The 18,649-nt window shown below is 48.5% G+C and overlaps 1 protein-coding gene across 1 annotated transcript in view; it reads right to left on the reverse strand.

Moving 5' to 3' along the window:
* Window positions 1–10,870, reverse strand: part of TONSL (tonsoku like, DNA repair protein) — a 37,255-nt gene extending 26,385 nt beyond the window's left edge. The window contains exons 1-8 of the mRNA XM_033155982.1: window positions 10,740–10,870; window positions 7,067–7,162; window positions 6,271–6,413; window positions 5,283–5,466; window positions 4,948–5,077; window positions 3,349–3,520; window positions 630–744; window positions 372–520 (exon numbers count right to left, since the gene is read on the reverse strand). Coding sequence (XP_033011873.1) covers window positions 372–520; window positions 630–744; window positions 3,349–3,520; window positions 4,948–5,077; window positions 5,283–5,466; window positions 6,271–6,413; window positions 7,067–7,162; window positions 10,740–10,863 — 1,113 coding nt within the window. The 5' untranslated portion in view covers window positions 10,864–10,870. The remainder of the gene's footprint in view (window positions 1–371; window positions 521–629; window positions 745–3,348; window positions 3,521–4,947; window positions 5,078–5,282; window positions 5,467–6,270; window positions 6,414–7,066; window positions 7,163–10,739) is intronic.
* Window positions 10,871–18,649: the final 7,779 nt, after the last annotated feature.

An 18,649-nucleotide genomic window follows, 5' to 3' on the forward strand; every position in this document is an offset into this window, starting at 1 on the left:
GTAGTTTCCGGGTCATGTGGCCAGCATGACTGAGCCGCTTCTGGCAAACCAGAGCAGCGCACGGAAACGCCTTTTATCTTCCCGCCGGAGCGGTACTTATTTATCTACTTGCACTTTGACGTGCTTTGGAACTGCTAGGTGGGCAGGAGCTGGGACCGAGCAACGGGAGCTCACCCCGTTGCGTGGATTCGAACTCCCGACCTTCTGATCAACAAGCCCTAGGCTCTGTGGTTTTACCCACAGCGCCACCCGCGTCCCGTGCCAGAGCTCTGGGAGCCCTCAAATGCCAAATCCATCCAGCGGGCAGCTCTACAGTCCCTCCCTCCAGGTCCTCTCCCCAAGACCACCCTTAGCCGCAGGAGGTGCCCCACCTGCTTCTCGTAGGCCTCCACAGACCGGCGATAATCCCCCGCCTTGGAAAACAGGTCCCCCAGCTGCTCGCAAAGCCCTAGGCCTTCGCGCCGGCTGCCGGCTGCCTCTGCTTCTTCCAGCTCCTGCTGCAGGCGGCTCACCTTCGTGGCTGCCAGAGAGAGAGAGAGAGAGAGAGAGAGAGAGCCACGAGCTGTGAGGTCATGTGCCTCCAGGTGTCTGTGCCCAAGGGAAGCCCCCGAGGGAGCGCCGCCACTCACCGTAGCGCAGGCTGCGGCAAACGCTCTCCCGCTGCGGCGGCTGCTGGGAGCCCAGGCGATAGGCTTTCTTCAGGGAGCGCTTGGCTGCCAAAAAGTCCCCGAGGCTCAGCAGCACCTGCGGGGGGAAGGCGGAGGGTCAAGCGGGGGAGCCGTTGCAGGTGGGAGCTCACTCTTGAGAGGGGACAGACACAACGGAAATGCGGTCCGGTCAGAGAGATCCCGGGAAGAAGCAGCAGCAAAAGGCCTGCTGGATCAGGCCAATGGCCCATCAGCTGCCCAAATGGGGAACCCACAAGCAGGATCTGAGCACAACAGCTCTGCCCGCTCTTGCACATGGGATTCAGAATTATTGCTGCCTCCGACTGTGGAGACCAAGCAGAGCGTCTGTGGCTAAAAACGTTGCCCTCCATGAATTCGTCTCCTCCTCTTTTACCTTGGCTGGCAGATATCACCGTATTGATCATATCCTGGAATTACTGGTGAAGAGCAGCCTAGTAATATTTTAAAATAGATTAAAAAAATATATCTCCCAAGTGTGTGCCAAGTGCCAAATGAGCAGACGCAGAGGGAGAAGAAACAGGGGCACTTGTTAGGATGCTGCGACCTCCAGCTTGCCTGGAAAGCTAGATTCTAGCTTCGCACGTGAAGGAATGTGAAGAGGTAATGGTAGAAATAGTTGACGGATCAGAGACAGGGAAGGAAATTAAAGAAGCTCAGGTTACTTCCCCGCCCCCGCCCCCAGCTGATTTTTCAAGCTTTGGAAAACAGCATTTAAAAGTTTTCCACATTTCTAAACTGGTTCGGAACGAGAGCACTGTTTAGACGTGCACTTTGTCTTCCAGCTGCAGTTGGATGCGTGTTAAGTTCATGCAAATTGGCTCATCAATAGAGGCTGATCACAATGTTTAACTTGGTAAGATGTTATATGGTATTATGTAAACGCTTTTGTACTATTTATGTAATATGTTATATCATAATTTGGGTATTGTTTATACTGTACAGAACTGATGAAGCTATACAGCGAAACCTGTGAGTAATCCGGAAGACAGGTCTTCTTTCTTCTCTTGCCACTTTTGTCGATTTCGTCTGGATGGTGATTTTGCAAGACTCACTCGTATGCACACCTTTGAAGAATTCTGCCGTCATTTCACCATCAACTATTTGTGAACTTTTTGGTGGCATTAAGATTTTGTTGCTATACCCAACCTACTGCTGAATGGTTCAGTTGCGTGAACATTTTATCTTATGTTATGTATTCAGTTATATGTTCTATACATGGCTCTGTTTATCATGTGGCTTAGTTGAAGGAACATTGGCATTTTAGAAGAGTGTTCCAGTGAATCTTTCATTATAGTTTCAGCCATTGTGTGGTGGTTTGTTGTTTATGGTCATATTATCACCACAGTGATACTTTATGTTGTTTTTGTTCATCAATAGAAGCACCATATGCCAATTACTGGTTGACACCTGGCTCCAAATAGTTATTGTCGTGATTCTCAACTTTTATTCTCACTGCTCTTAGTGCTCCTTTTTACACACACGAGTACATTTTGTATGTACGTAATTGGGAAAGCCAAAATAATTGATATGAGCAAGGTTTTATATGAATGCCTTCCTGTGTCTTGGTTCACTGTACCATTGGACTTCACAGAAGAGGGACCCCAAAGTTCATCTAGTCCAGCCCCCTGCAGTGCAGGAAACATGAGTTCAGCCCTCAAATGCTTCACAAATATGAAACAGGGGGTGTTATTGGGTTGTTTTTATTTTGATTATATATTTTGTGGTTTTGTACTTTGATTCTGTGGTGTGACCCACCCTGAGACCTCTGCGTGTAGGGCGGTATATACAGTGGTACCTCTGGTTACGCACATAATTCGTTGCGGAGGTCCGTTCTTAACCTGAAACTGTTCTTAACCTGAAGCACCACTTTAGCAAATGGGGCCTCCCGCTGCCGCTGTGCCGCCAGAGCACAATTTCTGTTCTTATCCTGAAGCAAAGTTCTTAACCTGAAGCGTTATTTCTGGGTTAGCGGAGTTTGTAACCTGAAGCATCTGTAACCTGAAGCAAATGTAACATGAGGTACCACTGTAAATTCAATTCATAATAATAATAATACAGTTGTACCTTGGGTTACGTACTTAATTGGTTCCGGGTTGCTGTACGCAACCCAAAACGTATGTAACCCGAACAATGCGTTTTGCGCATGCCCAAAGTGCGCAGAATGGTTCTGCGCATGTGTGGATCGTGCGCGCAGTGGGTTACACTTCCAGGTTGCGGGAGTACGTAACCTGAAATGTACATTACCCAAGGTACGACTGTAAATGGAAGACATAAGCAATGTGGCTTCTTCACCAATAATTTACAACCCAAGTTAGAAGGGGAGAGGAGAGGAGAGGAGAGGAGAGGCTGAGGAGGAGATTCTGCGCTTGCAGAAAGAAGAAACTGAGAGCATAGCTCTGCTCCAAACAGGTGACAGGTGCAGACAGGGGACACCTCATCCCACTAACACGAGAATTAACGGGAACCATCTTTGGAGAACGGACCTGATGCAATTCAACCAGCTAGGAGCAGCTTACAGACAAAAGCTCCATGCAGGAGTAAGGAGGAGGCAGCAGCCGCTTCCCCAGGGATTACATGGGCCCCGATCCAGGCCACTTTAGTCCCCGTCCCCAGGCCAGAGGAGCTGCCGAGACGCATGCCCCACCCCTGCCCCCCTCACCTGGGCAATGCTCGCGCAACACTCGCTCTCCATGTACTTCTCCTTCATCTTGCAGGCGCACTCCCGCGCCCTCTCCAGGCAGCGCATGGCCTTCGAATGCTCCCCCTCCCGCAGGTGGATGTTGCCCAGGTTGAAGTAGGCCCGGTAGAGGTCTTCATGCAGCTGAGCATGCCTAGGGGAGGAAGGAGAGGAAGCCTTTGACAGCTGCTTCGGACTACAGCTCCCATCAGGCCCAGGCAGCGCGGTCACATGACGCAGGGGGGGCTAGCGAAAGCACAGCGCACTTGCCGGCGGGTGGGAGATTACCAGCGTGTAGCCAATCAGTTCCAACTCCTCTTAGCTAGGAGGAAAGACATTCACAGATTGTGAAATCAGCAGGGCTGGTGTTTGGCAGAGAAAACGGACGTCCAATAAATATACACCGAGAGGAAAGTTTTCCAATCCAGCATTAGGAACGTAAGAGCCTGCTGGATCAGGCCAATGTCCCATCTAGGCCAGCATCCTGCTCTCACAGGGGCCAACCCTTTGGGAAACCTGCAGGCAAGATCTGAACACAAGAGCCCTCTCCCCTCCTGTGGCTGCCAGCGGCTGGTGCTCAGAAGCGCTGCTGCCCCCCAACTTTGGAGGCAGAGCTGACTTTATAGTTCTCTCCTCCGCAAATTTCCCCATTCCTCTTTTAAAGCCACCCAGCCCTCACTGCAGGAGGAAGTTCCATAGTTTAGCTGCACGTTGCACGGCTCTGCAAACAGCCCACATGACAGGGCCCTACATAAAGATCAGGGGGAGGAGGAGAGCCCTGGAGCTGGAGGAGACTCTCGAGAGTCCCATGGACTGCAAGAAGATCAAACCTCTCCATTCTGAAGGAAATCAGCCCTGAGCGCTCACTGGAAGGACAGATTCTGAAGCTGAGGCTCCAGTACTTTGGCCACCTCAGGAGAAGAGAAGACTCCCTGGAAAAGACCCTGATGTTGGGAAAGATGGAGGGCACAAGGAGAAGGGGACGACAGAGGATGAGATGGTTGGACAGTGTTCTCGAAGCTACCAACATGAGTCTGACCAAACTGCGGGAGGCAGTAGAAGACAGGAGTGCCTGGTGTGCTCTGGTCCATGGGGTCACGAAGAGTCGGACATTACTAAACAACTAAACAACAACAAGCTTCTCACAATGGCCCACCAGATGCCCATTGTGGGGAATCTGCAGGCAGGACCAGAGCACAATATCGCTCTCCCCTCCTGTAGCTTCTAGCAACTGGGATCCAGAAGCATCGCTGCCTCCAGCTTGTCCTGCTTGTGGGTTTCCTATAATAGGCACTCAGTTGGCCACTGCTAGTCCAGGTCACTTTGGCCACCTCATGAGAAGAGAAGACTCCCTAGAAAAGACCCTGATGTTGGGAAAGATGGAGGGCACAAGGAGAAGGGGACGACAGAGGATGAGATGGTTGGACAGTGTTCTTGAAGCGACTGGCATGAGTTTGGCCAAACTGCGAGAGGCAGTGGGAGACAGGAGTGCCTGGCGTGCTCTGGTCCATGGGGTCACGAAGAGGCGGACACGACTGAACAACTGAACAACAACAGAGCCCCACAGGGCCGAGCCCTTACTCAGAGATGTAGATACTCTTTTTGATGTAGTAGGCATGCTTGGCCGGATCCTTCAGGCTGTCGTAGACCAGGCCCAGGTTCAGGTAGAGTCGCGCCCTCATCTCGCTGGCCTCCCGCTGCGGCACTTCCCCTGCGAGAAGGACACAGCCTGCCGTTACCCCCCTGCAGGTCGCAACCCGCACCCAATCCTCCCAGGGGCCGGGAGTGTGGCCCTCCGTTCAGCTCACAGGGCACTGTTTCAGCATCCGCCAAGGCAAACGTGAACGCCCGAATTCTCAGCAGTCTCAGGACCAAGCTCCTGGCTGCAGCTCCCTTCCCACCTCCGCCAGAGGTACCTTCCAGCTGCTCCTCCAACACCTGCAGGCTCTTCATGAAGGCTTTCTCCGCCTCCTGCAGGGCCTCGCTCGAGGGGTCGCTTTCCGCCATGAACATGTACGTGCGGCCAATGGTGGCCCAGGCCCTCTGCTGCTCAATGGGGTTGCAGAGGGAGCGGGCCAGATCCAGGTGACGCCGCTGGTGCTGGGGAGAGGAACACAGAGGGGAGGGTCAAGGGCAGGTCCCCCGGCAGCATCCATCCCCAGTCCCACGAGAGAACTGGGTGGGCCTCAGAATTCTGCTTTTCCTTCTCCTGGTCCAGGCCCCCCACCTCCAAAGCCGCAAAGGAGACGGGAATGTTTTTCAACCCAAGGGCCACATTCCCTTCTGGACAACCTTCTGGGGGCCACGTGCTAGGTGGGCAGGGCCAGAGGCCAAAGTGGGTGGAGTCATTAATGCTCGTGTTACCTTTGTACTGTAGCTTAATTCCTACACACACACTCATGCACTCCTCTCTAGCCTGCATCCAGGAAGAAAGAAGCTCAAAGAAACGCAGCAAAGGGATTGATTTACTGTTGCAATGGTTTATGGCTTATCAATAGCAAGGTCCCTGTTATGAAATACAGACGAGACGTCTTGTGACTGCGGAGCAAAACCTTTTGGGGGCTTTAATTTTTAAAACTGAACTTCATCTGTAAATCTCAGGGTGGTTCACAACATAAAAATACAGCATAAAAACACAAAATACGTACATAACTTTATCTGATTTCTGTTCAGATCTAGAGACCTCTAGATAGCATCACTGTGACCAACAGGACCTCAAACTTAGGATACTTTGTAGTTTGTTGAAGTGAAAAATCTTTGGCACAGTTTGATTATAAATAAGAGTTACAAAGCAGTTCTTGAAGTAAGCAGCACTTTACGTGATTTTCCGGGTGGCTTAAAGCCGCCATCTCTGGAAAGATCTTCCACCCTCCTCCGGGCTCCCGCCCCCTCCAGCCCTCGCACCTTCAGTGCTGCTTCATAACTCTCCAGCTCAGCCAGGCACTCCCCAATTTTCCGGTGGGCCACCGCACAGCCGATGGCGTCATCAACACTCTCCAGGAGACGCAGCTCCTGCCGGTGCTCCTCCAGCGCCTCCTCGAAGCGCCCTGCCAGGACAGAAGGGTCAGCGGTGGGCCAGGCTATTGCACCAAGGTGGTGGAGGAGGGAGAAAAACACATTTTACCAGCGCCCCCCCCCCCCCCCGCTAGATGCGCCAGAGCAGGATTGGGGCTTGCTCAACTGAGCGCCGGGAGTCTCCTGCGACTCAGCTGAGCAACTTAAGGGACCAGCACCTCCTTAAAGTAGCTGTTTAAAGATGTGATTTATTAATATCTGAAATTGGAATCAGAAGGAATATAGGCTACAGTATTAGAAAGTTAAGTTAAGAGAGGATATAAGAAGTTGTGATGTGGAATTTGATGTTTTGTTTGATAAGAATAAGATTTAAGATACGTTGACTATAATTGCAAGATTAAGATTAGGTGTAAGAACGAAGATTTTACAAGGTTACAAAGTTACTAAAGAAGATTAGAAATGAACGCAGAAGAGAGGACGTGAGGAAGTCCCAAACCTAGGATTATAAAAAGGATAAGGATGGATAAATAAGTGTTTTGTTGGTGTGTATTTTGTTTTGTATTTTTGTAGTGTTTGTATTTGTATTTTGTGTATGCTTATTATTATTAAAATCCAATAAATTCTTATTTTAAAAAAAAGCTATTTTGAAGTCGTCTGGATCTGGAAGCCTGTACAGGACACTCACCATGACGAGCCAAGATCCCTCCCAGCTGGTTACAGAGGGCTGCTTCCTCCTTCAGGTCCCCCTTCCGCTGGGCTTTCTCCTTGTCCTTCTGGAGCTCTGAAGGACAGAAAAAGACCCATCAGTCTCGTCCCCACGGTTAGAAAACATGGATATTTACTGTGTTAATTATAATGACTATTACTATCAACATCACTACTGCTAATGACAACAAGCGCTGCTGTTGGTATTATTATGTATCGCATCGGGTCTACAATGAGAGTCAGTGTAGTAGACTGTGGGCCTTTGCCCATGGGGGACTGAGATTCAAATCCCCACTTGGCCACGAAGTTCACTGGGCGATCTTGGGTCACAGTCCCCGCCTCTCAGCCTAACTTTCCTCACAGGGTTGTTGTGGGGGTCAGAGTGTCAGACGAGGAGCTGGGAGACCAGGGTTCAAATCCCCACTCGGCCACAAAGCTCACTGGGTGACCCTGGGTCACAGTCACCACCTGACACCTCCCAAGGTGGTTGTGGGGATTGAACAAGGACTGGGGCCACAGAGAGACCAGGGCTCAGCCCTTCCTCACAGGGTTGTTGTGAGGAGAAAAGGAGGCAGACGTATATAGGCCACCTTGAGATCTCTGAGGGGAACTAGGTACAAACCTGGAGCTCCTGGGAGAGAAGGCAATAAATAATTATACCCCAACAGATAAACAGAGGGTGGTGAAGGGGGGGGCTAAGGTGGTCTCCCCCTTCATGGATTACTGCCTTGTCGTGGCGAAGGGGCTTGAATTACTCAGGGAAGCTATGAGCTATGCCGTGCAGGGCCACCCAAGATGGACAGGTCATAGTGGAGAGTTTGGACCAAACGTGATCCACCTGGAGGAGGAACTGGCAACCCACTCCAGTATCCCTGCCAAGAAAACTCCATGGACAAAGACAACAGGCATATAAAAGATATGACGCTGGAAGATGAGCCCCTCAGGTCGGAAGGCGTCCAACATGCTACTGGGGAAGAGCGGAGGACAAGTACAAGTAGATCCAAAGCTGATGAAGCGGCTGGGCCAAAGCCGAAAGGACACTCAGTTGCGGATATGCCTGGAAGCGAAAGGAAAGTCCAATGCTGTAAAGACTTAGATTTGGTGGATAGAGTGCCTGAAGAACTGTGGATGGAGGCTCGTAACATTATACAGGAGGCAGCAACGAAAACCATCCCAATGAAAAAGAAATGCAAGAAAGCAAAGTGGCTGTCCAATGAGGCCTTAAAAATAGCGGGCGAGAGAAGGCAAGCAAAATGCGAGGGAGATAGTGAAAGATACAGGAAATTGAATGCAGATTTCCAAAGAATAGCAAGGAGAGACAAGAGGGCCTTTCTAAACGAGCAATGCAAAGAAATAGAGGAAAATAACAGAATGGGAAAAACCAGAGATCTGTTCAAGAAAATTGGAGATATGAAAGGAACATTTCGTACAAAGATTACCACAATTAAGGACAAAAGTGGAAAGGACCTAACAGAAGCAGAAGACATCAAGAAGAGGTGGCAAGAATACACAGAGGAATTATACCAGAAAGATATGGAGGTCTCATACACCCCAGGTAATGTGGTTGCTGACCTTGAGCCAGACATCCTGGAGAGTGAAGTCAAATGGGCCTTAGAAAGCCTTGCTAACAACAAGGCCAGTGGAAGTGATGATATTCCAGCTGAACTATTTAAAATTTTAAAAGAGGATGCTGTTAAGGTGCTACACTCAATATGCCAGCAAGTTTGGAAAACTCAGCAGTGGCCAGAGGATTGGAGATCAGTCTACATCCCAATCCCAAAGAAGGGCAGTGCCAAAGAATGCTCCAACTACCGCACAATTGCACTCATTTCACACGCTAGTAAGGTTATGCTTAAAATTCTACAAGGCAGGCTTAAGCAGTATGTGGACCGAGAACTCCCAGAAGTGCAAGCTGGATTTCGAAGGGGCAGAGGAACCAGAGACCAAATTGCAAACATGCGCTGGATTATGGAGAAAGCCAGAGAGTTCCAGAAAAACATCTACTTCTGCTTCATTGACTATGCAAAAGCATTTGACTGTGTCGACCACAGCAAACTATGGCAAGTTCTTAAAGAAATGGGAGTGCCGGATCACCTCATTTGCCTCCTGAGAAATCTCTATGTGGGACAAGAAGCTACAGTTAGAACTGGATATGGAACAACTGATTGGTTCAAAATTGGGAAAGGAGTACGACAAGGCTGTATATTGTCTCCCTGCTTATTTAACTTATATGCAGAATACATCATGCGAAAGGCTGGACTGGATGAATCCCCAACCGGAATTAAGATTGCCGGAAAAAATATCAACAACCTCAGATATGCTGATGATATTACCTTGATGGCAGAAAGTGAGGAAGAATTAAAGAACCTTTTAATGAGGGTGAAAGAAGAGAGCGCAAAATATGGTCTGAAGCTCAACATCAAAAAAACTAAGATCATGGCCACTGGTCCCATCACCTCCTGGCAAATAGAAGGGGAAGAAATGGAGGCAGTGAGAGATTTCACTTTCTTGGGTTCCATGATCACTGCAGATGGTGACAGCAGTCACGAAATTAGAAGACGCCTGCTTCTTGGGAGAAAAGCAATGACAAACCTAGACAGCATCTTAACAAGCAAAGACATCACCTTGCCGACAAAGGTCCGTATAGTTAAAGCTATGGTTTTCCCAGTAGTAATGTACGGAAGTGAGAGCTGGACCATAAAGAAGGCTGATCGCCGAAGAATTGATGCTTTTGAATTATGGTGCTGGAGGAGACTCTTGAGAGTCCCATGGACTGCAAGAAGATCAAACCTATCCATTCTCAAAGAAATCAGCCCTGAGTGCTCACTAGAAGGACAGATCCTGAAGTTGAGGCTCCAGTACTTTGGCCACCTCATGAGAAGAGAAGACTCCCTGGAAAAGACCCTGATATTGGGAAAGATGGAGGGCACAAGGAGAAGGGGACGACAGAGGATGAGATGGTTGGACAGTGTTCTCGAAGCTACTAACATGAGTTTGGCCAAACTGCGAGAGGCAGTGAAGGATAGGCGTGCCTGGCGTGCTCTGGTCCATGGGGTCACGAAGAGTCGGACACGACTGAACGACTGAACAACACAAAAGGTGGTCTCCCCGACTTAAAAATGAGTTGAATAAGTTATCCAAGCTCCCACTTCTCCTCCCCCCACGTAACCCAACCTAACCCTCCCCTCAACTGCCCCCCAGGTAACTCTCTCCCTCCCCTAACCCCTCTAGGCAGGGGTGCCAACTCGAATAAAATAGGGGGGTTCCAGTTAAGCCCCGCATAATCAATCACATGACGCGGTGCCCCCCCCCCACTTAAATGGAAATGCCCATCAACTTGGGAGGGGAGTGTCCTCGAACATTTTATGGGGGGGCGAAGACCCCCCCATGGGCCCCCTGAGTTGGCCTCTCCCCCTCTCCCCGGGACGCCCCCTCCCCCAACTCCCTCCCCCCCACCCCTCCAGGCAGGGGGGCCAACTTGAATAAAAGGGGGGGGATTTCCAGTTAAGCCCCGCCCCGCATAATCGATCCCATGACGCGTCGCACCCCCCCCAATGCCCATCAACTGGGGGGGGGTCTCGAATATTTTATGGGGGTGTGAAGACCCCCCCGGGGCCCCTGAGTTGCCCCCTCCCCCTCTCCCCCCCACTCACGGCGGATCTCTCGATCCCTCGCCCCCCCCATGGCCGCCGCCGCCGCCGCTCTCTTCCCTTCCGCGCCAAACTCCCGCTCGCCCGGAGGCCTCCCCTCATTGGCCGGGCCCTGGCGCGCTCCCATTGGCTGAGCGCCGTCCAACTGCGCGCCGCCCTCCTCCTCCTCCTCCCCTTCGGCCCCGCCCAGAAGAGGCGGGGTCCGGTCCGCTGCTCCTGCTGGCTCCGCCCCCTCGGGGTGCTTCAAGGACGCCTCTCCCTCCCTCTCTCTCTCTCTCTCGCCCGCCCCCGGGACTTGGCTGGTGGGGAGAAAGGAAGCAGACTCCCAGCATGGCAGAAGGGCCCAGTGGTTAGATCCCCGCTCAACCAGAAAACACCTCGGGGGACTGGGGAGCAGCCGGTCTGTTTCTCAGTTTGCTACACTTCCTAGTGAATGCTGATCCTATGCTGCCTACTGGATCTTCAGCAGTTGGTCCCAATAGTTGGTCTTCAGCAGTTGGTCTCGGTAGTGGCGCCCGCCCTGTGGAACGCCCTCCCATCAGAAGTCAAGGGAATAAACAACTACCTGACATTCAGAAAATTCCTGAAGGCAGCCCTGTTTAGGGAAGTTTTTAAACTGTGATATTTTAAATGTATTTTAATGTTTGGTGGAAGCCGCCCAGAGTGGCTGGGGAGACCCGGCCAGATGGGCGGGGTACAAATAATAAATTATTATTATTATTATTAATAGTACCTGTTGAGACTATTTAACTGCTGAAGATGAAGAGTCGCTATTGAAACAAAATTTAAAAAAAATTCCTTCCAGTAGCACCTTAGAGACCAAGTAAGTTTGTTCTTGGTACGAGCTTTCGTGTGCATGCACACTTCTTCGGGTATCTGAAGAATAATAAGAAAAAAGAAATATATATATTTTTATTTTGTTTCGACTACGACAGACCAACAGGGCTACACTAGAGCTATTGAAACAGTTCGTCATCCGGTAGAACTGCCTCCGTTTTGGAGCATGATCCATTGTCGCACGGTTACAGGATTGTGACTGTTGGAAGGCTTATTTGCCTCTTTGACTCCAGTATATATTTTCTGTTTAAGAGTTGTGAAATAATACATGTTGCAAATATTTTGTTACTCCATTATTAGCCGCGTGTTTCCTGTTTTTGCAGCGCAGGGGGTTTCCTTGGTTACATTTCCTTGGAATTCCAGCAGGCGGCGGGGAGAGAGATGGAGCACAGCTGGGAAAACACCCTTTTAATAACTTTGCAAAAGGTGGAGTTAGATGAGTAGCAAAGGCAGATCCAGCTCTAGCCTGCTCTACAAGGACAGCTACCCCGCTTCCGCCTTATTGCGCTGCCCTTTTGCTCGGAGAAACAGTTGGGAGCCTCTCAAGAGCATGCTGGGACATGTAGTCTTCTATCAAGCACTGCTGAGCAAGCGCAATGGAGCATGCGCAGTGGCCAATCAGAAACCCAGGATCTGAAATCGAGCCCTCTCCCCTCCTGTGGCTTCCATCAACTGAGATTCAGAAGCATTGCTAATTCCAGCTGTGGAGGCAGAACCGAGCCAGGTTTGTGTTCTTATTTCTATTATGTATTTTGCGTCTTTATACTGCAGTTTTTAGTTATGAACTGCCCTGAGATCTACGGACAAAGTACTACGGACAAATTTAATAAACTGTAATAAATAATAATAATAATTGTTGTTGTTTAGTTGTGTCCGACTCTTTGTGACCTCATGGACCAGAGCACGCCAGGCATTCCTGTCTTCCACTGCCTCCTGCAGTTTGGTCAAACTCAGGTTGGTAACTTCGAGAACACTGTCCAACCATCTCATCCTCTGTCGTCCCCTTCTCCTTAATAATAGTAATAATAATAATAATCCTGGTTGGTAGCCATTGACGGCTCTCTACTTCATAAATTTGTCTAATCCTCTTTTATAGCCATCTAGACTGGTGGCAACTCAGTATGCTTTGCTGTGGCCGGACTGGACTGCACCCAGTGAGATAATGGAACCATTGCCAGCCTTGAGCTATGTAAATAAAGGCTTCATGCAGAGGTATGCCAGGTAGTCAGGGCTGCAGATCCATCACTCAATCCACCTTTATCGATGTTTATTCAGAAGTCCCACTGTGCTCAGATTACTCCCACATCAGTGTGCATACAATTACAGCCTGCATTTATCAAGGCCATAAAGCCCCTTTCCTAAGGGAGAAAGCTATAGAGGTTGGGGTGTTTCGTTTGGAGAAAAGGAGGTGAAGGGAACCTAGGTTAGAAACCTGCACATATTCACCTGCTTAAAAGCCTTACTGAACTGGGGTGGACTAGTGAACAAGCGTAGGATGTTACAGGTAGGTAGCCGTGTTGCTCTGCCATAGTCAAAACAAAATAAAAAAAATCCTTCCAGTAGCACCTTAGAGACCAACTAAGTTTGTTATTTGTATGAGGTTTCGTGTGCATCTGAAGAAGTGTGCATGCACACGAAAGCTCATACCAAGAACAAACTTAGTTGGTCTCTAAGGTGCTACTGGAAGGATTTATTTTTTATTTTGTTTAGGCGTAGGATTGTGATGCAGAGATGCTAAAATTATGAAGGTTAGGGAATGTTGTTAATGTTATATTCCACCTTCTTGCCAAAATGGCTTCTCTGCAAAATAGAAAGGGTTGTTCCCTTTCATTCTGTCACTCACTCACACGCAATTCAAAATAGAGGCTATCCAATGAAACTGACAGGCAGCAGATTCAGGAAATGCCTCCTTCACCTAATGCAGAATTAGTTAGTGGAATCTGGTGAATGCTGGACAGTTCCTATGCGGTTTCCAGAAACAGCTGAGCAGCAAATGAATGCCACATACCTGTTACCTGATCGTGTCTGGTTACGGCAGCATGGAAAACTTGAACCATTGCAACTCTGTTCTCTTTTAGCATAAGGTTAGTTAACAAAGGTTCTGGTGGGCTGAATGTGTAGAGACATACAAACAGGTCTAACCATCGCACTGTAACCTCCCTCTCCAAATTTTCAATCACTTCTGATTATTTGAAAAATCGTGAAAAGTTGGTTTTTGGAAGTGAAATCAGAGAATATAATAGGTGATAGCTATGCAATGTTAGAATAGAATAGTAAATAAGAAGTTAAGATTTTGTTGTTTGTAATTGAAGTTATGAATATATAAGTAAGTTTATAGTGATAAGATAGGATGATATTTGAATCTGAAGAGTTAAGGTGAATGATTGGAAAATAGTTACAAAGTCCCCCCCAAAGAAGATATAGAATAAGATTAAGATATCTGATGGCTGTTTTTGTTTTTTATATATATATTTTTCTTTTTTATACTTTTGTATTTGTTTGTATTGTTTTTCTGTCATTTTTGTCTTTTTGGAAATCTAATAAATTCTTTTTTAAAAAAAAACAAATTTTCAATCACTTCTCTAGGTACTACTGTCTTTGGGGACTCTTGAGGTCTCACAGATGGCAGGCACCATTGTGGTTCCCTCTACGTAATGGCAAACTCAGGTGGCTGAGTACAAACAAGAGTGTGGGGCTACCCAGGTGAATTCTGAGGGATGCAGACAAATCACTTAAAAAAAACCCAAAAGAGGGGTATCCCTTTCCCACTTTTAAAAATAAAAAATAAAAAAGCTCAATTAGAAAAGAACCTGCTTAGTGGTCCCCAGAAGCCACAGAATGCCGAGAGCAGGATGGAAAACAAAAAGCAGGAAAGGTTGAATTGGCCGTTTTAAGGCACTTCTTGCTCAGTGTTGTGGAAGGGACCCAAAATGTCATCTAGTCCAACCCTGTTTTTGCAGGTCCCGCTTGTTCTCTGCATGTGTTTGAAAGTGATCTACACCAGGTGCCATACATCCTAGAAGCAGCTGCCTTGACTCAAGTCAGCAGTGGTCTATTGAGTAGCCCAATGTTGTTTCTTGTCTGGCACCAACCTTCCAAGTTGACGCTAATAATAATAATAATAATAAATTATTATTATTATTATTATTATTATTATTATTATTATTATTTATACCCCGCCCATCTGGCTGGGTTTCCCCAGAATCTCTGGGCGGCTTCTAACAAAATATTAAAATACAATAATCTGTTAAACATTAAAAGCTTCCCTAAACATGGCTGCCTTCAGATGTCTTTTAAAAGTAAGATAGTTGCTTATTGCCAAGAGGCTTGCTCTCCTGATGCATCTCCCCTCAGAACCCTCCATGCATTATTCCCAATATCCTGGCTGGGCACTTCTGCTCAGTGAGCTTCATTCACCCCCCCAGAGGGGGAGAGAAGAGTCTTGCTAGGCGACTCTATTCGCTGCACTTCCCTTTCAACCTCCAAAAAGTTGAAGGCGAGCAATTTGAGTGAGCTTGGGATAACCAAGCATAGTTCTTTCCACTAACAGGGCATCTGGTTTGTGTGAAACGGTAAGTTTGAATACAAATATTTGCTGCCCATCATCCTTATGTGTTCCCTTCCCAAGATTTCAAACCACCCACCTTGAGTCTGGGCCATTAAAAAAAAACGGCGTTTCCGTGCGCTGCTCTGGTTCGCCAGAAGCGGCTTAGTCATGCTGGCCACATGACCCGGAAGCTGTACGCCGGATCCCTCAGCCAGTAAAGCGAGATGAGCGGCGCAACCCCAGAGTCGTCCGCGACTGGACCTGATGGTCAGGGGTCCCTTTATCTTTATGTATATATATATTGATGAACTATATGTATATATATATATAGGCATGCCCTGGTCCATGGGGTCATGAAGAGTCGGACATGACTGAACGACTTGATGAACACTGGCCAGGGGATGTTCAGACCCTGAATTAATGCAGAATCAATTCCTGCATTGCAGGGGTTGGACTAGATGACCCCTGGGGACCCTTCCAACTCTACAGGGTTTTAGGGGAGTTTTTAATGTGTGATATTTTTGTATTCGATTTCTGTTGGAAGCCGCCCAGAGTGGCTGGGGAAATCCAGCCAGATGGGCGGGGTACAAATAATAAATATTATCATTATTACAGTTCTATGATTCTAAGAGGAGAAAATCCACAAGTGTGAGAATTCCTCCCAAACATGCCGCTTTCAGCCACACTTGTAAACTGTCCTGTTATTTGAAAGAATTGCACATGGCAAGAAGGGAAGCTACTCTATTCCGCCGTCCAGGCCCCAATCCTTCTCTATACGTGTGTGACCTTGCAGCAGTAAAGGCCTTTGTTTTTTTGCAACACATCTGAGGACAGAAGCTGTCGTGCTGCCGCTGACAGTGCAAAGCAGGTGCATGTGCATCTCCCCCCCCCCTTTCTAAAAAGGCAGCTTAAGGCAAAGCAGGGAGGGAAGAGTAGAGGGGACAGCACGCTGCCTGGCACCCTGAGGAGCCCAAGGTCTCTAGTTAAAACAGATACTGGGCAGAAGCTCCAGCAAAGTGTCACTGCGAATCCAGGAGTGAGCGGACTCAGTACGGGGCATCTTCACGTGCTGAAGAGCTGGTATAGCAGCTCTAAGCATTCGTCCCCATGAAACCCGTGTGTAATGTTATACAATATGGTTTGTGCAAGAATTTGTCGGCAGGGGATCAAGTGCATCCGTCTGGGGAAGCGTGCAGATGCAGAGGAATGCCCTGGTGTGATGTTGGCTGGGACAAAACCTCTGCAGCAAAGAGCCAAAGCACTTTCTCAAAAGGTTATCCTCCTTGCCTTGCCCATTCCTCCCTCTTTGAAATCTTTGCTCCAAACAGTTCAGCCGCTGGAAAAGCTCAGCTACTGAAGATAAAAAGGAAGGAGAGTCGGTTGCAGTCTATTTACAGTGCCCAGGGGTAGTCTGGGGGATAAGGGGCTTATTGTTTTCATCACATTTTTTGTGCTTTTATATTGTATTTTTATGTTGCGAACCGCTCTGAGATCTGCAGATGAAGGGCGGCATACAAATTTAATAAATAAATAGTCTGCAACTTTGAGCAGGGTCACTGCCTTCTACTCAAGTTAAAACAACCTGTTGCTTCATAAAGTTTGGCAAAGGAGCTAACTGCATCTCTTGAGCTAGAGCCACTGCACACGATTACTTTATTATTTCAGGCAGGACAGTTGCCTAGTAGGATACACAGCGACGTTTTTTTTAAGGGGCCACACACAGTGGAATTTCATGAATTTCAAGTGGAAGAGCGTTGACACAACCCAAGCCAAAGCCCTGGGGCCACAGCAAGATCAAGACTTACAGAACTCACATGGACAGTGGGTTGCATGCCAGCCATGGGCACGGCCAGCACACACCTGCTTGCCCATGCGCACACAGCCTCTCTTGCTGCAGTGGGTTTGCAACCGCCTGGCTAGACTACTGCATCCCTCTCTACATGAAGGCACCCTCCATTATAGGGGGCAGAAGCAGGGCATTTGGCAGAGCACACAACCCTTCCTTGTATAAATTTTAATGATGCAAATGAAAGAGGAAGGGGTAAAAGGATGCTGGCTACTTTTGTGCTGAAAACACTGAAATACTTGAGACAAAATATTGAGGCGCTGAAGGTGAAGCGTTTGGGGTGGAGTAGCGTGGGGTGGGGGAGAGAAACAGGCCTCTGGGGGATTTGCTGCAGAAACTGCTGCCCGCTTGGTGTGGACAACTGTGGTCTAACATTCTGCTCACACCGCCAGTCTTTTCAGTGAGCAGGAGTTCAGAAAATCGATTTCCAAATAGCTAGAGCTTTTCCTGATTGTGGTTCAGCTTCGGAATATGAGCTGCACGCCACATGCAATAAGCACAGGCCCCTGTTCCCCCTTTGGATGGGACCATGCTCACCCCAGTCCAGAGTTTGGTTCCGCCTTGGTAAAGAAGCCACGCTTGGGTCAAGCACACACACATACGCAGACAGCCATGGGTTGGCAATACTTTTTTTTTTTGTTTTGTTTAAACTACATTACATACAGAAACTTCAAACAAACGCAGACCAGAAAAAGGAACAAAAGAAATCATTCCCAACAACATTTAAAACCATCCCTCATTTTTTAAAAGCCATTTCGGTATCATGTGTAGCGCTCGCAAAAATGGGGAAGACACAAGGTGGGACGGGCGGCAGCGGCGGAAGCTTATGGCCAGGTGCCCCCAAAGCTGTGATGCTGGAGCGGCTGCAGCCCCCTGCTGTGGCCCTTGTCCCACGTCTCCTTAGCCAGCCTGCAGGGTGGAGAGGTGGAGGGGGGGTGTGATGACAGAGGTGGCAGCCTTTCATTATACAAGTGCCTGGAGACTGACCCTGCCCTTCCCACTTTCTTCTGGTTTCAAGCCGGAGCTTCCAGCTGGATTCCAAGGTCCAACAGAGAACCCCACCCTCTCTCTTTCTTTCTCCACAAAAAAGAAGAAAAGATCAACAGGAACACAAATAATGAAAAATCAGGCCAAGTACAACGGACATACCATCTTGCAAACAAACCGTTAGTTTTCTTTTAAATTATTTTAATTCTACATTCGCTAGTTAAATAAATTACCCACAGTGAATACTGTAAGGAGGTTTGTGGTCTGCCAGTCCTTCAGGCCCTGGCATGGATAAGCATGCTACAATCTTTAGGCGTCTAGCACAGAACTAGACAGATAAGGCTCAGCTACCAAGTAGAAGTTGGACAGAGTCCCGTAGTGAGGACAGGGCAACCCAGGAGGAGGAGGAGGAGGAGGAGGTGGTGGTGGTGGTGGTGATGGGGAGGGAGGATGAGAATGAAAGCAGGGAAGCAAAAATGCTGGGCCTGGCAGGGAGGTACGCCCAAGGAGGACCCCAATCAAACAAATGGTTTCCAGCAGAAGATCAGAAAGTCTTAACATGCTTCTCATGTCAAGCCCTGGGAAGACTTGCTCAGCTTCCAAAGTGCTTGTCCTTCACTACATACAGACTCTGTCCCTTCAGGTGGCCACAGTTGCACTCTTCATTTCAGGGGGAGGGAGAGCTCTGTGGCCAAT

This window comes from Lacerta agilis, chromosome 7 (genome assembly GCF_009819535.1).
Source record: "Lacerta agilis isolate rLacAgi1 chromosome 7, rLacAgi1.pri, whole genome shotgun sequence".
NCBI lineage: Eukaryota > Metazoa > Chordata > Lepidosauria > Squamata > Lacertidae > Lacerta > Lacerta agilis.